Below are 19,826 nucleotides of genomic sequence, written 5' to 3'. Positions count from 1 at the left end.
ACCAACCACCAAGTAACACAATGGGAGTGTGACGTCACTGGAGGTGAGCTCGTCGGTCCTGTGAGGTGAGACATCGTGTGTTGGTGGTAGTGAGGTGAGTGCGCTTAGATATTGTCAAATATGATTTTTTTTTTTTGTGTGTGTGTGAAATGTTTATAAAAATGATTGTTTTCTGTGATATTAGTGATTTTGAGGTAAGTGAACATGGGTGATTGTAGTTGGTGATTGTCTTATATTATGTGTGTGTACAAGATATGTTTTCAGTTGATGGTGATCATGTACTAAGTGTTTGCGTATTAGGTTTGTGTTCATGCTTTTTTTTTTTCATGCGCCAAATGGGGAGGGAGTTCTTGGTTATAGTGATTTGAGGGGATTTCTATAAAAATATGTTAGATGGTGATGTTAAACTTAGTTTCTGGTGATTTTGACGGTGATTGGTAGTATTCAGTGGTGATTTGGTAGTAATCAGTAGTGTTTTTTTGGGAGTATTCGGAGGTGTTTGATGGTGTTTTTTTGAAGGTGTTCAAATGATGTGCAGAGCATTTTTTGAAGAAGATCAGTGGTGTTCAGAGTTGGTTCAAAGTTAGTCAGTGTGTTAGATATGGTAATGTCTCATGTCATAAGTGTATGAGTTAGTTTTTTTTTTTTGTGCTAATGTTGTAAAGTCTGGAGAATGAGGGAGGAGTTTGGGGGGATGAGATGTAATTTAATGAAATGTGTAAGTGTAGATAAATTAGAGCTGTCAAATCTTATTTGGGAGTAATCAAAATGATATTTTGGAAGTGCTTCAGTGTTGTTTGGAAATGTTCAAAAGTGTTTATGTGAGTACTCAAATGCTTTATGAGAGTGTTAGAAGTAATCTTGGGGTTGTTCTGTAGTGAGATGATAAAGGTTGTGGATGAGAGATATTGAGAAAAGGGGGTCTCAAATGATGTATGAGAGTGTTTTGAAGGTGTTCAAAGTAAAGTGAGTAGGTTAGGATAAGTTAGGTTAGGTTATTTTAGGTTAGGTTAGGTTAGGATAAGTTAGGTTAGGTTAGGATAAGTTAGGTTAGGTTCGTTATTTTAGGTTAGGTTAGGATAGGTTGGGTTAGGATAAGTTAGGTTAGGTTAGCTTAGGATAAGTTAGGTTAGGTTAGGATAGGTTAGGTTAGGTTAGGACAGGTTAGGATAGGTTAGGTTAGGTTAGGTTAGGTTCAGTAGGTTAGGCAAGGTTAGGTTAGGTTAAGTTAGGTAGTATTCGAGGTGTTTGATGGAGTTAGGTTAGGATAGGTTAGGTTAGGTTAGGATAGAGGTGTTTGATGGAGTTAGGTGAGGTTAGGTGAGGTTAGGTTAGGTTAGGAATTAGGTTAGGTTAGGTTAGGTTAGGATAGACAGTTGGTCTGGAAAGAGATGATTTTCTACCTTGGATGTTACCCGCAATTCATGGCGTCTGTCTGTCCTGAGTTGAGGCAGGTGTTCATGATTATCTTAAATCTACCTTGGGTGTGAACCGCATTACCCAGTGGTGTTGGGGGGAAGGGGTGACCCACAATGAGTCTCTCAGAGCGAGGAAAGTGTTTCTATTCGGAAATCGAGTAAATATTTCTACCATAGAGTGTGTTTACCAACAAGAAAATAATGTTCGATTTTACGATAAAGTTTTCAAAACTAATTTGGAAATATCCAAAAAATGGAGTCGTTCAAAGTAATTCTGGAGTACTCTAATGTATTTTGGAAGTGTTCCAATATATTTTAGGTTAGGTTAGGATAGGTTCGGCTAGGTTAGGTTGGGTTAGGTTAAGATAGGTTTAGGTTAGGTTAGGTAATGGTTAGGCAAGGTTAGATTAGGATAAGATAGGTTAGGTTAGGCTAGGTTAGGTTAGGTTAGGTAAGGTTAGGTTAGGTTAGTTAAGTTAGGAACGGTTAGGATAGGTTCGGCTAGGTTAGGTTAGGTTAGGTTAAGATAGGTTAGGTTAGGATAAGTTAGGTTAGGGTAGGTTAGGTTAGGTTAGGTTAAGTTAGGTTAGGCTAGGTTAGGTTAGGTTGGGTTAGGTTAAGTTAGGTTAGGTTAGGTTAGGCTAGGTTAGGTTACGTTAGGTAAGGTTAGGTTAGGGTAGGTTCGGTTAGGTTAGGTTAGGTTAGGGTAGGTTAGGTTAGGTTAGGTTAGGCTAGGTTAGGTTAGGTTAGGATAAGTTAGGTAAGGTTAGGTTAGGTTAGGCTAGGTTAGGATAAGTTAAGTTAGGTTAGGTTAGGATAAGTTAGGTTAGGTTAGGCTAGGTTAGGGATGTGTGTGTGTGTGTGTGTGTGTCTGTGTGTGTGTGTGGGATGTGGGTGTTGTGGGATGTGGGTGTTGTTGTCGAACTAGAGATACCGAAAAGACGTTATAAGTGGGTTGTTGATGTGACTTTTTCTGATGTAGTGTGTCCCCTTATTAACTTTAATGAACTAAAAGGGTTAAAACGAGAAAAAAATTGTGGGATGTGGGAGGTGTGGGTGTTGTGACTTTCTGATGAAATTAGATAAAACGAGAAAAAATTGTGGGTGTTGTGGGTTGTGGGTGTTGTGGGATGTGGGTGTTGATCTTAGTTTATGGTGATTTTGGTGGTGTTTTGAGTGTATTCAGTGGTGTTTTAGTATTCAGTGGTGTATTTGGGAGTACTCAAATGGTGTTTTTGGAAGTGTTTCAGTGTTGATTGGAAATGTTCAAAGGTACCTTGTTTTGAGTGTGTTCAAATGTTGTTTTTTTTTAAGGTGATCAAGGGTGTTCAAGGGTGTTTTGAGGTTATTCAAAGGTGTTTTGAGTGTGTTCAAATGATTATGAGAGTGTTTTGAATGTGTTCAAAGGTGTTTTGAAGGTGTTCAAAGGTGTTTTGAAGGTGTTGAAGGGTGTTTTGAGTGTGTTCAAGGGTGTTTGAAGGTGTTGAAGGGTGTTTTGATTGAATTCAGCGGTGTTTTAGTAGTAATCAGTGGTGTAATTGGGAGTACTCAAATAGTGTTTTGGAAATGTTCAAAGGTGTTTTGAAGGTGTTGAAGGGTGTTTTGATTGAATTCAGCGGTGTTTTAGTAGTATTCAGTGGTGTAATTGGGAGTACTCAAATTGTGTTTTTTGGAAGTGTTTCATGGTGATTTTGGTGGTGTTTTGAGTGTATTCAGTGGTGTTTTAGTATTCAGTGGTGTGTTTGGGAGTACTCAAATGGTGTTTTTGGAAGTGTTTCAGTGTTGTTTGGAAATGTTCAAAGGTGTTTTGAGTGTGTTCAAATGTTGTTTTTTTTGAAGGTGATCAAGGGTGTTCAAGGGTGTTTTGAAGGTGTTCAAAGGTGTTTTGAGGTTATTCAAAGGTGTTTTGAAGGTGTTCAAGGGTGTTTATGTGAGTATTCAAAGGTGTTTTTTGAAGGTGTACAAATGATTATGAGAGTACTTATGAAGGTGTTCAAATGATGTGCAAGAGTACTTATGAAGGTGTTCTGGGAGTATTCAGAGGTGATTTTGGGGGTGTTCGAATGATGTTTTGGAGTATTTCAGTGTTGTTTGGAAATGTATAAAGGTATTTTTGTGAGTATTCAAATGATTTAAGAGAGTGTTTTGAAGGTGTTCAAAGTGAGGTGTGTGTGCGTATTAACTTCGTAATATGTAAAATTGTGACTAGTGAATTTATCGAAAAGTGGTTATAAGTGTTGTGGTGACTTTCTGATGTACTGTGTCCCCTTATTAACTTTAATGAACTAAAAGGGTTAAAACGAGAAAAATTGGGGGTTATGAGTGAAAATCGTGAGGTGTTGGTTGGAGTGTGAGGGTTCGGGAGGGTGGGGAGGAGGTTACTTCGTGGGGGAGTGACCTGAGATGAAATAGTTAAAACGAGAAAAATGTCTAGACTTGTGTTGTAAAGAAATTGTTGGATTGTTGTGGGTATTAACGAAACAAAAATGTGAAATTATTTGGATTAACCTGGGTTAAGAGTGAAAATGTTTTCCCTATGATGTAGGTACTATATCCCCTTATTAACTTTAATGAACTAAAAGGGTCGTCATGATTCAACCTGTGTGTGTGACGTCACTACTATGTCCCCTTATTAACTTGAATGAACTAAAAGGGTCGACAAGTTTCAGCCTGTGTGTGTGGGGGTCATCGCGTGACGTCACTGACCGTCGAGTAAACACATTAATGAGAGGAATACTGACGTCACACTTGTTTAGACCTGTAGTAAGAGAGAGCATCATGCCCCATAGGAGGAGTTCATTTGAATGCTTACCCCCAGAGGGGGGAATCCAAAAACTTGATCCAAGGAGATGGAGTCATGGTATTGTCGAGAAAATTTGGGGTGAAAGTGGGAGGGGCAATCCAAGGAGATCATAAGAATTTCGAAAAACCCCCATAGGGGGGAATCCAAAAAACTTGATCCAAGGAGATGGAGACGTTGATTTCGAGAAATTTTTGGGTTGGGGGGTGAATGTGGGAGGGGGCACTCCAAGGAGATCATAAGAATTTCGAAAACCCCCATAGGGGGGGAAATCCAAAACTTGTATTATCGAGAAATTTTTGGGGTGGGAGTGAAAGTGAGAGGGGTAATCTAGTGATTTTAATGAGTACTTACCCACAAAAACAGTATGTAAGTTTATTTAGGTGCAAGTACACATAAGTATAATTATCAAAGTATAAATAAAACATAAAATAACTTTAAAACACTTGAAATTTTGTAAACTTTCCAGACATGAAGGAGAGTCCTGTATTCCCTGGAACGCAGGCGGGAGAGATACATGATTATATACACCTGGAAAATCCTAGAGGGACTAGTACCGAACTTGCACACGAAAATCACTCACTACGAAAGCAAAAGACTTGGCAGACGATGCAACATCCCCCCAATGAAAAGCACGTTAAGAGACCATACAATAAGTGTCAGGGGCCCGAGACTGTTCAACTGCCTCCCAGCATACATAAGGGGGATTACCAACAGACCCCTGGCAGTCTTCAAGCTGGCACTGGACAAGCACCTAAAGTCGGTTCCTGACCAGCTGGGCTGTGGCTCGTACGTTGGTTTGCGTGCAGCCAGCAGCAACAGCCTGGTTGATCAGGCTCTGATCCACCAGGAGGCCTGGTCACACACCGGGCCGCGGGGGCGTTGACCCCCGGAACTCTCTCCAGGTAAACTCCAGGTAAACTCACGGAGAATGTAAACAAACCGCAACCGTATTAGAAAGTCAGATGAGGGGAGCTGTATGGAGAGTTTTGGTCATAATTTGAAATGTCCGTAATAGCGGAAAGCCGTAGAGCGGGTCACTGTGTGTGTGTGTGTGTGTACTCACCTAATTGTACTCAATTGTGGTTGCAGGGGTCGAGACTCCGCTCCTGGCCCCGCCTCTTCACTGATCGCTACTAGGTCCTCCCTCTCTCTCTCTCTCTCTCTCTCTCTCTCTCTCTCTCTCTCTCTGCTTCCAGAGCTTTGTCATACCTCGTCTTAAAGCTATGTATGATTCCTGCCTCCACTACATCACTTGCTAGGCTATTCCACTTCCTGACGACTCTATGACTGAAGAAATACTTCCTAACATCCTTATGACTCGTCTGAGTCTTCAGCTTCCAATTGTGAACCATTGTTTCTGTGTCCCCTCTCTGGAACAACCTGTCTCTGTCTACCTTTTCTATTCCACGCAGTATTTTGTATGTTGTTATCATGTCTTCCCTGACCCGCCTGTCCTCCAACGTCGTCAGTCCGATTTCCCTCAACTAGCCTTGTTGCAAACCTTTGCACTTTCTCTAATTTCTTGACGTGTTTTCCCAGGTGTGGGTTCCAAACTGGAGCTGCATATTCCAGTATGGGCCTGATGTACACAGTGTACAGTGTCTTGAACGATTCCTTACTAAGGTATCGGAACGCTATTCTCAGGTTTGCCAGGCGCCCGTATGCTGCAGCAGTTATCTGGTTGATGTGTGCCTCCGGAGACATGCTCGGTGTTATGGTCACCCCAAGATCTTTCTCCTTGAGCGAGGTTTGCAGTCCTTGGTCACCTAGTCTATACTCTGTCTGCGATCTTCTTTGCCCTTCTCCGATCTTTATGACTTTGCACTTGGCAGGGTTGAATTCAAGAAGCCAATTGCTGGACCACGTGTCCAGCCTGTCTAGGTCTTTTTGAAGTCCTGCCTGGTCCTCATCTGATTTAATTCTCCTCATTAACTTCACATCATCTGCGAACAAGGACACCTCTGAGTCTATCCCTTCCATCATGTCATTCACATATACCAGAAATAGCACTGGTCGTGGGACCGACCCCTGTGGGACCCCGCTCGTCACAGGTGCCCATTGTGATACCTCATCCCGTACCATGACTCGTTGTTGCCTCCCTATCAGGTATTCTCTGATCCATTGCAGTGCCCTTCCTGTTATACGCACCTGATCCTCTAGTTTCTGCACTAGTCTCTTGTGAGGAACTGTGTCGAAGGCCTTCTTGCAGTCCAAGAAAATGCAATCAACCCACCCCTCTCTCTCGTGTCGCACTTTTGTAACTTTGTCATAGAACTCCAGAAGGTTTGTGACACAGGATTTGCCTTCCATGAATCTGTGCTGATTATCGTTTATAATCTTATTCAATTCCAGGTGCTCCACCACTCTTCTCCTGATAATCTTCTCCATGACTTTGCATACTATACAGGTCAGTGACACTGGTCTGTAATTTAGTGCCTCTTTTCTGTCTCCTTTTTTTAAAAAAAATGGGAACTACATTTGCCGTCTTCCATATCTCAGGTAGTTGCCCAGTTTCAAGGGATGTGTTGAAGATTGTGGTTAATTGCACACACAGTATATCTGCTCCCTCCCTGAGGACCCACGGGGAGATGTCCGGTCCCATTGCCTTTGATGTATCAAGGCCACTTAGCAGCTTCTTCACCTCCCCCTCTGTGTGAATATCGTCTAGCACCTGTTGGTCTCTTCCCTGTTGGCGTTCCCCCTCTGTCCTGTCTACCCAGAATCCTTCCTGTCTCCACTGTGAATACTTCCTTAAATCTCCCGTTGAGCTCCTCGCATACCTATTGATCATTTCTTTTGAGTTCCCCACCTTCTTTCCTCAGCCTGATCACCTGGTCTTTTACTGTCGTCTTTCTCCTAATGAGGCTATACAGCAGTTTTGGGTCACACTTGGCTTTCGATGCTATGTCGTTTTCGTACTGTCGCTGGGCCTCCCTCCTTATCTGTGCATATTCGTTTCTGGCTCGTCGACTGATCTCCTTGTTTTCCTGTTTCCTTTGCCTTCTATACCTCTTCCATTCTCTAATGCACTTAGTTTTTCCTCCCTGCACCTTTGGGTAAACCAAGGACTCGCTTTGGTCTTCCCATTATTTCTGTTGTCCTTGGGAACAAACCTTTCCTCTGCCTCCTTGTATTTTGTTACATACTCCATCATTTCATTTACTGTATTTCCTACCATTTCTCTGTCCCACTGCACCTCCCGCAGGAAGTTCCTCATACCTGTGTAGTCCCCTCTTTTATAGTTTGGCTTTTCCCATTCGACTCCTGTTACCCTCTCCACCTGTAACTCTACTATGTAATCAAAACTCAGGACTACGTGGTCACTAGCTCCGAGGGGCCTCTCATATGTGATGTCATCAATGTCTGAGCTACTCAGGGTGAACACAAGGTCCAGTCTTGCTGGTTCATCCTCCCCTCGCTCTCTGGTAGCACGTTTGAGCTCTTCGTCACACCTCAGCCAGTGTGTCCACCATCGCTCTGTTATTCTCATTATATTCCTCTCTTGGCCTCCTGCAGTTCTGTGGTGGGTTATACATCACAGCAATGACTACCTTATGTTCCCCAGATTGAATTGTGCCTGCTATGTAGTCCCTTTCTCCAATCTCGTCCATGCCATCCATTTCCTCGAAATTCCATCGTTTTTTTTATGAGCAGTGCAACCCCTCCTCCCTTTCTGCTCTTTCTATCTTTCCTCAGGATCTGATATCCCAGTGGGAAGACTGCATCTGTTATTGTCTCAGTGAGTTTCGTTTCTGTGACTGCTATGATGTCCGGGGACTTCTTGTTGATTCTTTTGTGCCATTCCCCGTATTTATTTGCTATTCCATCTTCGTTTGTGTACCACACCTTCAGCGTCTTGTCTATCATGGTGGACCTGGAAGAATATTGGGGTTAGGGGTGGGAGCCCTGGGGAGAGTTATGGGAGTTTGTGGTGTGGGTGAGATTTGTGGTGGGGGGTGAGGGCAGAGTGCCCATAGGGAGCTGCTGTGGCAGTGGGGTTTGCGATGTGCAGGGTGGGGGCAGAGGGAACAGTGTGTGGGTTTTGGTTGAGGTTCAGTTGCTTCAGGGTTGTTGTGATTGGAGTCCTTCTGTGGGTGTCTCTGTAGGGTGTATTTGTCCTTCCGCCTGAGTCTGGGTTCTGCTCGTCCTCATCGATGCCTCCTGTTCCTCCTTTCGTTTTTGTACCCTCTCTCTGTCTCGTCCTTTCCTCCTGTGTTCTGTCGCGATTGAGGTACATGCTCTGGTACTCTGATTTGTCCCTCAGTCGTGCTTTCTCCTGCAGAACCCTGGTTCGAGCTGTTTCTGCATTGAAGACTACTTTGACAGGCCGTCTCCTTCTGTGTGCAAACCACCCAATTCTCCAAAAATTTGCCACCTAGGTCATGTCTCCCTTTCCTATTGCTTTAAAGATACCTTCAATTACTTTCTTCTCCCCCTGGATTCTTTCATTATAGGTTTCCCCTTCAACTTCTTGGAGCCCGTAGATAAATACTGACCTCTCCCTCTCCTCCTCCCACTGTCTCTCTCTTTGTGTCCTCTGAGGTGTTTTTTCTCCTTCCATCGAGATGTTTCTGCCTTCAACCCCTACCCTTGCTGCAGCCCCTATGCTCAGTGGACTGTCTTCCCTGCTCAGCTGTTCCCTGCCACTGTACTTGACTGTTAGTCTCTGCATAAGTCTTGTCTCCTGCATTGACTGTAGGCTTCACGATTGGTCTTCCTGTACTCATCTTTTCCTGAATCCCTACAGCCCCCTCGTCTGTGACTGGTATAGAAGTCCCTGATGTCATTCCTGTGCTGTCATGTCTCTCTATTCTCTTTCAGGTTGTTTAGCTCCTCTTCTAAGCACTTTATCTTATGTTCTGCTGCTAAGACTTGTAGTCCCCACTTCCTGCTCTCTTCAGCTATCCTCTCCTCCATTACCCTGCCGAGCTCACCTAGCTTCCTTCCCCACTCTTCCTCCATTTTTGTGAGCTCTACCTCCCATTCTTCCGTCCCAGGTTCCTCCCTCCTGGGTTCAACCTCCAGACCCCTGGGTCTCTGCCCTCTTGGGTTACCCATTTTTTTTTTTTTACCAAGGAAAGGAGCTTGTGTGTGAGAGGGAGGGAGGGAGAGAGGGAGGGAGAGAGAGAGAGGGAGGGAGGGAGAGAGGGAGGGAGAGAGGGAGAGAGAGAGGGAGAGAGAGAGGGAGGGATAGAGGGAGGGAGGGAGAGAGGGAGGGAGGGAGAGAGGGAGGGAGGGAGAGAGGGAGGGAGGGAGGGAGAGAGAGAGGGAGAGGGAGAGGGAGGGAGAGAGGGAGGGAGGGAGAGAGGGAGAGAGGGAGGGAGAGAGGGAGGGAGAGAGGGAGGGAGTGAGGGATGTAGGGAGAGAGGAAGGGAGGGAGGGAGAGAGAGAGGGAGGGAGAGAGAGAGGGAGAGAGGGAGAGAGGGAGGGAGAGAGGGAGGGAGAGAGGGAGGGAGAGAGGGAGAGAGAGATGGAGAGAGATGGAGAGAGAGGGAGAGAGAGGGAGAGAGAATGCTGGGAGGGGAGTGGGGAGGGAGGGGAGTTAGGGGAGGACAAGGGAGGGAAGGGAAGATGAATGAAAGGTGTGTGTGAGGAGGGGAGAGAGAAGATAGAAAGGAAGAGATAGAGATAGAGCAGAGGGAGGGGAAAGATGGAAAGAGAGATAGGGAGAGAGATAGGGAGAGAGATAGGGAGAGAGATAGGGAGAGAGATAGGGAGAGAGATAGGGGGAGAGATAGGGGGAGAGGGGGAGAGAGAGGGGGAGAGGGAGGGAGAGAGGGAGGGAGAGAGGGAGAGAGAGAGGGAGGGAGAGAGGGAGGGAGAGAGGGAGGGAGAGAGGGAGGGAGAGAGGGAGGGAGAGAGGGAGGGAGGGAGGGAGAGAGGGAGGGCGAGAGGGAGGGAGAGAGGGAGGGAGAGAGCGAGGGAGAGAGGGAGGGAGAGAGGGAGGGAGAGAGGGAGGGAGAGAGGGAGGGAGAGAGGGAGAGAGAGAGAGGGAGAGAGAGAGAGGGAGAGAGAGAGAGGGAGAGAGAGAGAGGGAGAGGGAGAGAGGGAGAGAGAGAGGGAGAGAGAGAGGGACCCTCCTTGGCTAGCTGCAAGAACGGTGTCAAAACTGTCAGTGGTGACAATAAGGCAGGAGGAGGTGCATTTCCTACTTAAATCGCTTGACCAAGAAAAGGCTGTGGGCCCAGACAAGTTGAGCCCAAGATTGTTGAGAAGATGTGCAGACCAGCTAGCAGCACCTCTAACTCGCATCTTTCAGCACTGCCTAGTACAGTGTTAATGGCCCTCTCTATGGAAAGAGGCAAATGTAGTCCCTGTTCACAAAAAGAAGAGCAGAGCAGAAATCAGCAACTACAGACCAGTGTCAATCACTGTCAATCACTGGTAAGATCCTTGAGACAATAATCTCAAGACAAATGACAGATTTTTTTGACTACCACTCACTACTTTGTGATCGTCAATATGGCTTCAGGAAAGGTTACTCTGCTGCTGATCTGTTGTTAAACCTCTCCACTAAGTGGCACCAGTCACTGGATGAATCCAAAGTCAGCTGTGTGGTAGCACTGGACATTGCTGGCGCTTTCGACCGGGTGTGGCACCAGGGCCTCTTAGCAAAACTTCAAGCACTGGGAATTGCAGGCTCTACGATATGTCTCCTCAGTGATTACCTTCATGGTAGATCTCTAAGTATAGTCCTCAATGGAACGGAATCAGCAAGGCATCCTATTGGGGCAAGCGTTCCACAAGGAAGCGTGCTGGGTCCACTGTTATGGAATGTCTACTTCAACGACCTTCATCTCATCCCAGAATCACATGCATATGCAGACGACTGTACACTGACATTCACTTATCCAAGAGAAGAAATGCCAGCTGCTCTAAGCTACATCAATCACCAGCTGAGAGCTATATCACCTTGGGGAAATAGATGGCAAGTAACATTTGCACCTGAGAAAACGCAAATGATGATCGTCTCTAGGCACCATGATGGTAATGCTGGTGCAGTAGTAAGGATGAATGGGAGGATGTTGGCACCTGGAGAAGTTGATATCCTTGGGGTGAAATTTGACTCCAAACTAACCATGAAGAACCATGTTGTAAATCTTGCAAACAAGGCAGCCAGGAAGCTTACAGCACTTCGCCGTATCTCCCATCTGCTTGACAGTAGGGGTTGCAAGATCCTGTACGAGGCACAAGTACGCTCGCACCTTGAGTATGCTCCACTTTCTTGGTTTGCCTGCCCCCCCTCTCATCTGCGACTGCTTGACAGAGTAGAGAACAGAGCAAGACGTCTCATCTCTCGCCTGGACCCATCCTGGATAGATCTGTCATTTCAGCAGAGCCTTCAACATAGGGATGTGGGTGGCCTTACTGTTATGTACAAGGCCAATATTGTCAAAATACCACACTTGGATCCACTTCGAGGACAGCGTGAAACAAGCTTTTATGCCACAAGACGGGCAGAAAGCAGCAACTTCACTCTGGCTGTACCCTTCTCCAGAACATCACTCCATCTGAGATCATTTACCCGCAGGATGACTCGAGTATGGAACACATTCGTACAGCATAATGATGTCAACGAGATAAAGTCAGTTGATCAAATGAAAATGCTGGCCCACAGATGGCTCCAACTTCATCCTGTTTCCTACTTGTATGTCTCATAACAATAAAAATGCTTTCAAATGAGCTGATGTAGGTAACAGCTCTTAGCTTGCCAATAAAGTTAGGAATCCTTAACCTGTAAATAGCTGTCAATAAAGCTAGGGATCCTTAACCTTGTCAAACCCTGTGTAAAAAAAAAAAAAAAAAAAAAAAAAAAAGGAGAGAAAGAGAGAGATGGAGAGAGAAAGAGCCAGCCTAACCTTGTCAAACCCTGTGTAAAAAAAAGAGAAAGAGAGAGAGAGAGAGAGAGAGAGGGCTTGGACCGGATGTCCAGTGGTGGGTAGGGGAGGTAGGTGGTATGTGGTTGAGGGGTGACTGTTACTCCGCTCTCGTGTATGTGTGTGTGTTTGTGCCCCCACTTCTAAGTATTCATACTGCTAATAAATACCAGTAATAATACCAGTAATTCTAAAACTTACCAATAGTAATTCTAACACTCATCAATTCTACTTATAAAATACGGAAAGCAATACTAGGTTGTAAAATTTAGCTTGTCTCAACTTCAAGTGTCTGACGTTACCCGTCGCTCTCACTAGACCACTTAACTCCTCACACTCTCGTCAACCCTGTCTCCACCTTATCTATGCTATTTCTACTCTAATTCCGGTAATACCTTGCAGGAGTGAGTGACCAGTATCTAACAGTGATGCAGAGAGCGGAATCTGACAACATGCAACCACAATAGGTGAGCAATACTTGCGCTGGCAGCAGCACAATGACAAGTTTCCAGATGCTGATGACGTAGTCATTGTACATAGGCCTTGTATCACTATTTTGAAAATCCTTCACCCGTGATATTTAGAACCATATATGCTCATACATCCCGCGTTCCTCAAGTAATTTCACTTTTCCCCTATGATAGAATACACTTCACATTCGGTGGCTACACTTTATATTTATAATGCCACACAACCTGTTGTGACATCACTGCTTCAGCAGGCCTACTCCTGCCACCTTCCCTTGTTATATATTTTATTTTTCCTTTCCCCTTTTTCTTATTAACTTTTTCACTCTCACTGTATGGTGCCTCACATTTCACTTGTTAGCCAATATCTCGTAATTCTTGAACACCCGCTTCCACACTCACTTTGATCTTTGTATATTTGAATCTGTGTGGCAACAGAAGCCTACTAGGCCCCTAACGGTTTGGCACTTTGAAATGTTAATGATTTTAGGCTTCCTCTCGACTTTTTTTAACTAATAACTTTGGTTATCACTCGTAGGATTGCTCACTGACGTTGTCACTACCACTGATTACTGCTAGCATTTACTGCACGCCTTAAAGCACTAAGGTTCTCTCAGAGCCTTGTGCACCCACGTCTGCGTGACTGTGTGTGTGTGTGTGTGTGTGTGTGCGTGTGTGTGTGTGTGTGTGTGTGTGTGTGTGTGTGTGTGTGTGTGTGTGTGTGTGTGTGTCGTGCCGAATAGGTAAAACTTGCGATTTTGGCATAAATAGCAATTCTCTTCTTGCTGAATAAGGCAAGCGAAAATTTGTGTATGCAAAAATTCGCACAAATCATTCTGAACCTAACGAAAAAATATATTTCATTGTTTATTTACTATTAAATTATTGAATACTTATCTAAAATATATTTAGATAAGTATTCAATAGGCTAAATCATATTATGCTTGTTATAATAACGTTAAGTACAACATTATTAATTTTTACATTAACATCAATGAAAAATTATATCCTTAAACGTATAAGAGAAATTTTTTTTAACTTAATTTTAATAATAATAATAATAATAATAATAATAATAATAATAATAATAATATCTTTAATTCAAAAAGTATATGTAAAAGGTATACAGGTCTAGTTGACATCAGAGACATGCTACTGTATAGAAAACCCCTTGTTTTGCAAAGCATTTCGGTCAAATTAAGTCAGTTTTGTCCCAGGATGCGACCCATACCCAGGTATTCATTTCATATTGATGGGTGAACAGGGACAGCAGGTGTCTTACGGAAACATGTCCTAATGTTTTCCAGGCGTACCGGATATTCGAACTCCAGACCTCACGACGTGAAAGTCTGCACCACCACCATCTACGCCATTCCAACATGCCTAAATTGCAAGGGTACTCATCATACCCTTGCACCGAAATGACCACTAAGAAAAGTGCTGTCTAAGAAAATCAAAGAAGAAACTAAGAGAAACAGCCCTCACCGACATATGCCGCAATAATAAAACTCCAGTCTGACACTCACAGAATTCTTGAAGCCACAGAAGTCATCTCTACCCAGCATCCCCCTCTTTCCACTTCCGGATGCGGCTCCCTCCAAGGTACTGTACTGCATGGTGTATGTGCACCTTGCTAATGCAGCTAACTCTGGCACTCAGTCTGCTTTCGTCTTCCCTGACTCCACACCTTCAGCTGACATCCTCAAGATTCTTTCCAACACCTTCGCTGTCGACCCTCAGTCACCTGCTAGCACCATTGTAGACTCGTCTACTGAATCCATTTCAGAAGAAGATATCGACGACTTCAGTATACATTCATGGGAAAACCTGGAATTCCTCAAGTCTCTACGTTTCACCTTGGAAACAAGACTAAACTTTACCACCTCTGTAGGAGCAGCTTCAAGAAATTTGAAAATGGCTCCTCTACAAACGTGCCACCTAAATCACATCATATAGCACCAATACGCTGCCCTCTGATGTTCCTACCTGCCTGTCCTGTCCTGCGACCTAACCTGCTGTCACCTCAAGACTGAAGACCTCTAGCCTCCACAAGACAGTTGCAACTGAGCCTGCTACTCCTACTTCTCCATTCTGTCCCACGAGCGACTAGCTGCTGGCACTTTCTCTACGACTGTGGGCACTCCTCTCCAACGTTATTCTCCGCCTGTTCAGTCTTCCCAGCTCACCCCCACACGGGGTCTTACCTAAACTCTCTTGATCTTGATTCATTGACAGGTGCTGATTACAATTTAATCTGAGTTCATAGACTATTATGTCCTCGAGGGAGGCAGAAACATATCTACTGTTAAAGCTCCTGATTTTGACTATGAATTAAATAAATTAATTCTACACTCCTTGAAACCTCTTTTAAACCTCTTCTCTAGGAAAAATAGTTGAAAAGTTAAATTTAAAAAATGGCAAACAGTAGCCATATTTGATTTATGTAGAAGACCAGTTTATTCGTTGTTACACTTCATGGGAGAACAAATTCTTCAAAAAACATAGGAACATAACAAAGGAGGAACACTGCAGCAGGCCTGTTGGCCCATACTAGGCAGGTCCTTTACAATTCATCCCACTAACAAAACATTTGACCAACCCAATTTTCAATGCTACCTAAAAAATAAGCTCTGATGTGCAACTCCCACTCAAATCCAACCCCTCCCACTCATGTACTTATCCAACCTAAATTTGAAACTACCCAAAGTCCTAGCCTCAATAACCCAACTAGGTAGACTGTTCCACTCATCAACTACCCTATTTCCAAACCAATACTTTCCTGTGTCCTTTCTAAATCTAAACTTATCTAATTTAAATCCATTACTGTGGGTTCTCTCTTGGAGAGATATCCTCAAGACCTTATTAATATCCCCTTTATTAATACCTATCTTCCACTTATACACTTCGATCAGGTCTCCCCTCATTCTTCGTCTAACAAGTGAATGTAACTTAAGAGTCTTCAATCTTTCTTCATAAGGAAGATTTCTAATGCTATGTATTAATTTAGTCACCCTACGCTGAATGTTTTTTTAACGAATTTATGTCCATTCTGTAATATGGAGACAGAACTGAGCTGCATAATCTAGGTGAGGCCTTACTAATGATGTATAAAGCTGCAGTATGACCTCTGGACTCCTGTTGCTTACACTTTTTGATATAAATCCCAGTATAATCTATTTGCCTTGTTATGTACGCTTAGGCATTGCTGTCTTGGTTTAAGGTTGCTGCTCACCATAACCCCCAAGTCCTTTTCGCAATCTGTATGGCTAAGTTCTACATCATTTAACTTATAAGTGCTAGGGTTATGGACACTCCCGAGCTTCAGAACCTTGCATTTATCTACATTGAACTGCATCTGCCACTTTTCTGACCAAGAATATAGTTTGTTTAAATCCTCCTGAAGTTCCATAACATCTACGTTTGAATCAATTATCCTACCTATCTTTGTGTCTTCGGCGAATTTGCTCATATCACTAGTAATTCCCTCATCAAGATCATTGATATATATTATAAACAGCAACGGGCCCAAGACTGATCCCTGTGGAACGCCACTTGTTACAGATCCCCACTCGGATTTAACCCCATTTATGGACACTGCTTCCTGTCTGTGAGCCATGATTCGATCCATGAGAGCACTTTTCCCCCAATGCCATGAGCTGCCACTTTCTTTAATAGTCTTTGGTGCGGAACTCTATCAAAAGCCTTACTAAAATCCAAGTAAATAATATCAAACTCTTTATCGTGGTCAACAGACTCAAAAGCTTTACTGAAGAAAGTTAATAAATTAGTTAGACAAGACCGGCCTCTTGTGAATCCATGCTGAGTATCATTAATCAAGCTATACTTATCGAGATGGCTTCTTATAATCTGAGCTATAATTGACTAGTAATTTGCCTACAATTGAGGTCAGGCTTATTGGGCGGTAATTTGACGGTAACGACTTTTCCCCTGTTTTAAAAATAGGAATTACATTAGCCATCTTCCACATATCAGACACTACACCTGTTTGAAGAGATAAATTAAAAATATTAGTTAATGGTTCACAGAGTTCCATTTTGCATTCCTTACGAACCCTTGAAAAAAACCTCATCAGTACCCGGCGACTTATTTTGCTTCAGTCTGTCTATCTGCTTCACAACCATTTCACTAGTGACTGTGATGTTACATAATTTATCTTCTTCTAGCCCACTATAAAAATTAATTACTGGGATATTGTCAGTGTCTTCCTGTGTAAAAACAGAGAGAAAATAATTATTTAAAATCGAGCACATTTCATTCTCTTTGTCAGTAAGATGCCCATAGTTATTTTTAAGGCTACCTATCTTATCTCTAACTTTTGCTCTATAGACCTCTATAGACTTCACAAGATAAATCATTACTACGTTCATTCATTGTTCACCACCAGCATCTTCATTCCATGGAGTTGTATAAGGATTTTTATTGATTTGGAAGTGAATAATCGTGCTGAAACAAACTGTCCTGCAGACAATGTGAGCTTACTTTCCCACGTCCTCGAGCTTGAGCAAAAGATGCTCGAACACCCACTGGCGATCACTCTGAGAGTAGCACACGAAAATGTCATACAGGTACTTGTCACTGTCCAGCTTTTTCCTGGTTGTCCTCATCCTGATGTTGTACGTGACATATCTCATATACCTGCGGGGCAAAGGGGCGTTATATGCACTAGTAATACTAATATTTGTGTAACATTAGTCATACTGACATTTACTAATTCAATAGAGAACATTATTGATAGTCACCACTATAGTAGAGGCAGACACATCCACAAGCAGCAATGACATTGCATACACTAAGTCAAACTGCAAGACGGGTTGCAGACAAACTGGAAGTTACCACCGTATTTTTGCACCACTAAAATTCACAGCGGTATGCAAGGAATTCATCATTTCAGTTTAGATGCTAAGCAAGTGTGAATACTTAGTTTTAGCCACCTCTGATGCAAGCCTAGTGTCAATACTTCCAGTTTTAGTCACGTGTGATGTCAGTTTAGTGTCAGTACTTCCAGTTTTAGTCACGTATGATGTCAGTTTAGTGTCAATATTTCCAGTTTTAGTTACGTATGTCAGTTTAGTGTCATTACTTCCAGTTTTAGTAACGTCTTATGTCAGCCTAGTGTCAATATTTTCAGCTTTAATCACGTATGATGTCAGTCTAGTGTCAATACTTCCAGTTTGTCACGTCTGATGCCAGCCACAACCTGATGGGCTGCAGCATTGCTGTTAATTCCCCATTAAAAGACAGGAAGGCCACTTCCCATTAGCTACTTACAGAAGAATAAGCATCACACTACATCCCAAAAAACTAGGAAGAAAAAATTTATTAAATAAATTTGATTAATTCTACTTTTAGTAATGTATATTATTAATATTAATCTTAATAAACGGTGCTTGCAATTCGATATACGATCTGCATATATATGATGCCTAGTATTAAAGAACGCTAACTCCATACATACTGCCCTTTCATAACCTGGGCCATTCCAAGCAAATACCTGCTGCAGAAGAGATTTAAGGTATTGACACTCACCACCTGTTCTTGTATACAGTCATTAGCATGATGACAATGAACAATGCGCTGGCGATGCAGAAGATGATAATTTTGAGGGCGTAATCAGGATGATCGGTGGGCAAGATTTGAGGCTTTTCCATGCAGGAGGCTGTGTTGATGTATTCAGTGAAAGTGAGAATATTCCCATCTTTATTACAATAATATTTGGACCATTGTACGAAGTGTGTAGTATTTAGAGTGCCGTTAAAATTTTGTATGTAACACTCACACTCGAACTCGTTGAAACGGAGGTCCACACTAAGCAGACTTTTTTTACTGAAGTCCAGCATCATTGCTTCTGTAAGAATCTTGAGGGAGTTACTAGTCAGCGAGAGAACCATTAAATTTGTAACGTTAGAGAAAGTCGGTATACTCCAGTCCTCAATATTGTTGGATCCCAAAGCCAAGTAATTAAGCTGGTTTAGATCCTCCCAAAGCTCCGGAAATATATTTCGAATTTCATTTTTTGACAGATCGAGATACTTTAACCCTTTAAGTCCTTGAAATGGAAGAAAAGTGTTCAGCTGTGCATTGTATATATTCTCTAGTCTTAATAACCCCTCTAATTTCATCACTTCCTTCTCTGGTGTCAGAACGTTTTCCTTGCCACTGTTATGGTGGCCACCAACCTTAATACTCGCCAACCACGACGCTAGAGGTCCAGTTTCATGCGGGTTACCAAACACATTTGTTCGATGCTTCAGATGAGAATTTTCTTGGGTCCATTTGATAATAGGAGAGGCTAAGTTACGCTGTCGCCCACGTAGTATGAAGCTTTCGTGGTAGGGCACAGAGATTGATCTCAAGGGGACACGGATAAGTCTGGTGATGTCTCTGCTTGTTTGAAAGATGATGCTGTTGTCTGAGAGGTCAAGGTGTTTAAGGTTAGTGAGACCTGCAAATGTATTGTTGTACAGGATCTGTATAGTGTTTCCCCTCAAGTAGAGCCTCTCCAACGTTGACAAATTTCTGCAAAGTAAAAAAAACTTTTATGAGTTTTAAATAAATTAACAACAGACCAAAAGTATTTATAATGAATAATCTATAATAGCAAATTTTCTAAAAATAACTCGGAATATATTTGTGCTCCATATTATAAACAGAGACAAACCTGAACTTCAGGCCATAACCCCCTTTTCAAGAAGGGAAAGTCTCTTGTAGCACTGATTGGGCTCTTGATCCGAGGAACTGGACGTTTTCTCTCCTTCCTTAGATGGATTCTATATAACTCTTACCCCTCCCGTTCATTTTGGTCTCATATCAAGTGCATACCTGAATTTACTCTTATTATTATTATTATTATTATTATTATTATTATTATTATTATTATTATTATTATTATTATTATTATTCCTGCATATAGATGCTAACGCTACTCTGTTGACTATTCTTATTTGACACCTGAAGGTAAAGCAACGATGTGGTGACATATATAATTGTGTTGATAGTGCCTCCGAAACACTGTTTCAGAGGTGCCGTGGCATTCTGATATGTCACTGATAGTGACAAGATGTGCCGCAGCACACTGGTGTGCCACTAATAGTACCCAGGGAGTGCCGCGGCACACTGGTGTGCCACTGATAGTACCCAGGGAGTACCGCGGCACCCTGGTATGCTACTAATGGTGCCCAGGGAGTACCGCGGCACCCTGGTATGCTACTAATAGTGTCCAGATAGTACTGCGGCACCCTGG

General features: G+C 43.0%; 1 protein-coding gene across 1 annotated transcript in view; it reads right to left on the bottom strand.

The window, feature by feature from the left end:
* The window catches only part of LOC128693412 (toll-like receptor 9), a 47,411-nt gene that overhangs the window by 13,249 nt on the left and 14,336 nt on the right, over window positions 1-19,826 (bottom strand). Inside the window, exons 3-4 of the mRNA XM_070097273.1 lie at window positions 18,113-19,102; window positions 17,066-17,221 (exon numbers count right to left, since the gene is read on the bottom strand). Of these exons, the coding sequence (XP_069953374.1) occupies window positions 17,066-17,221; window positions 18,113-19,102 (1,146 nt within the window). The remainder of the gene's footprint in view (window positions 1-17,065; window positions 17,222-18,112; window positions 19,103-19,826) is intronic.

This window comes from Cherax quadricarinatus, chromosome 57 (genome assembly GCF_038502225.1).
Source record: "Cherax quadricarinatus isolate ZL_2023a chromosome 57, ASM3850222v1, whole genome shotgun sequence".
Taxonomy (NCBI): domain Eukaryota; kingdom Metazoa; phylum Arthropoda; class Malacostraca; order Decapoda; family Parastacidae; genus Cherax; species Cherax quadricarinatus.
This window is presented reverse-complemented; position numbering and strand designations above follow the sequence as displayed.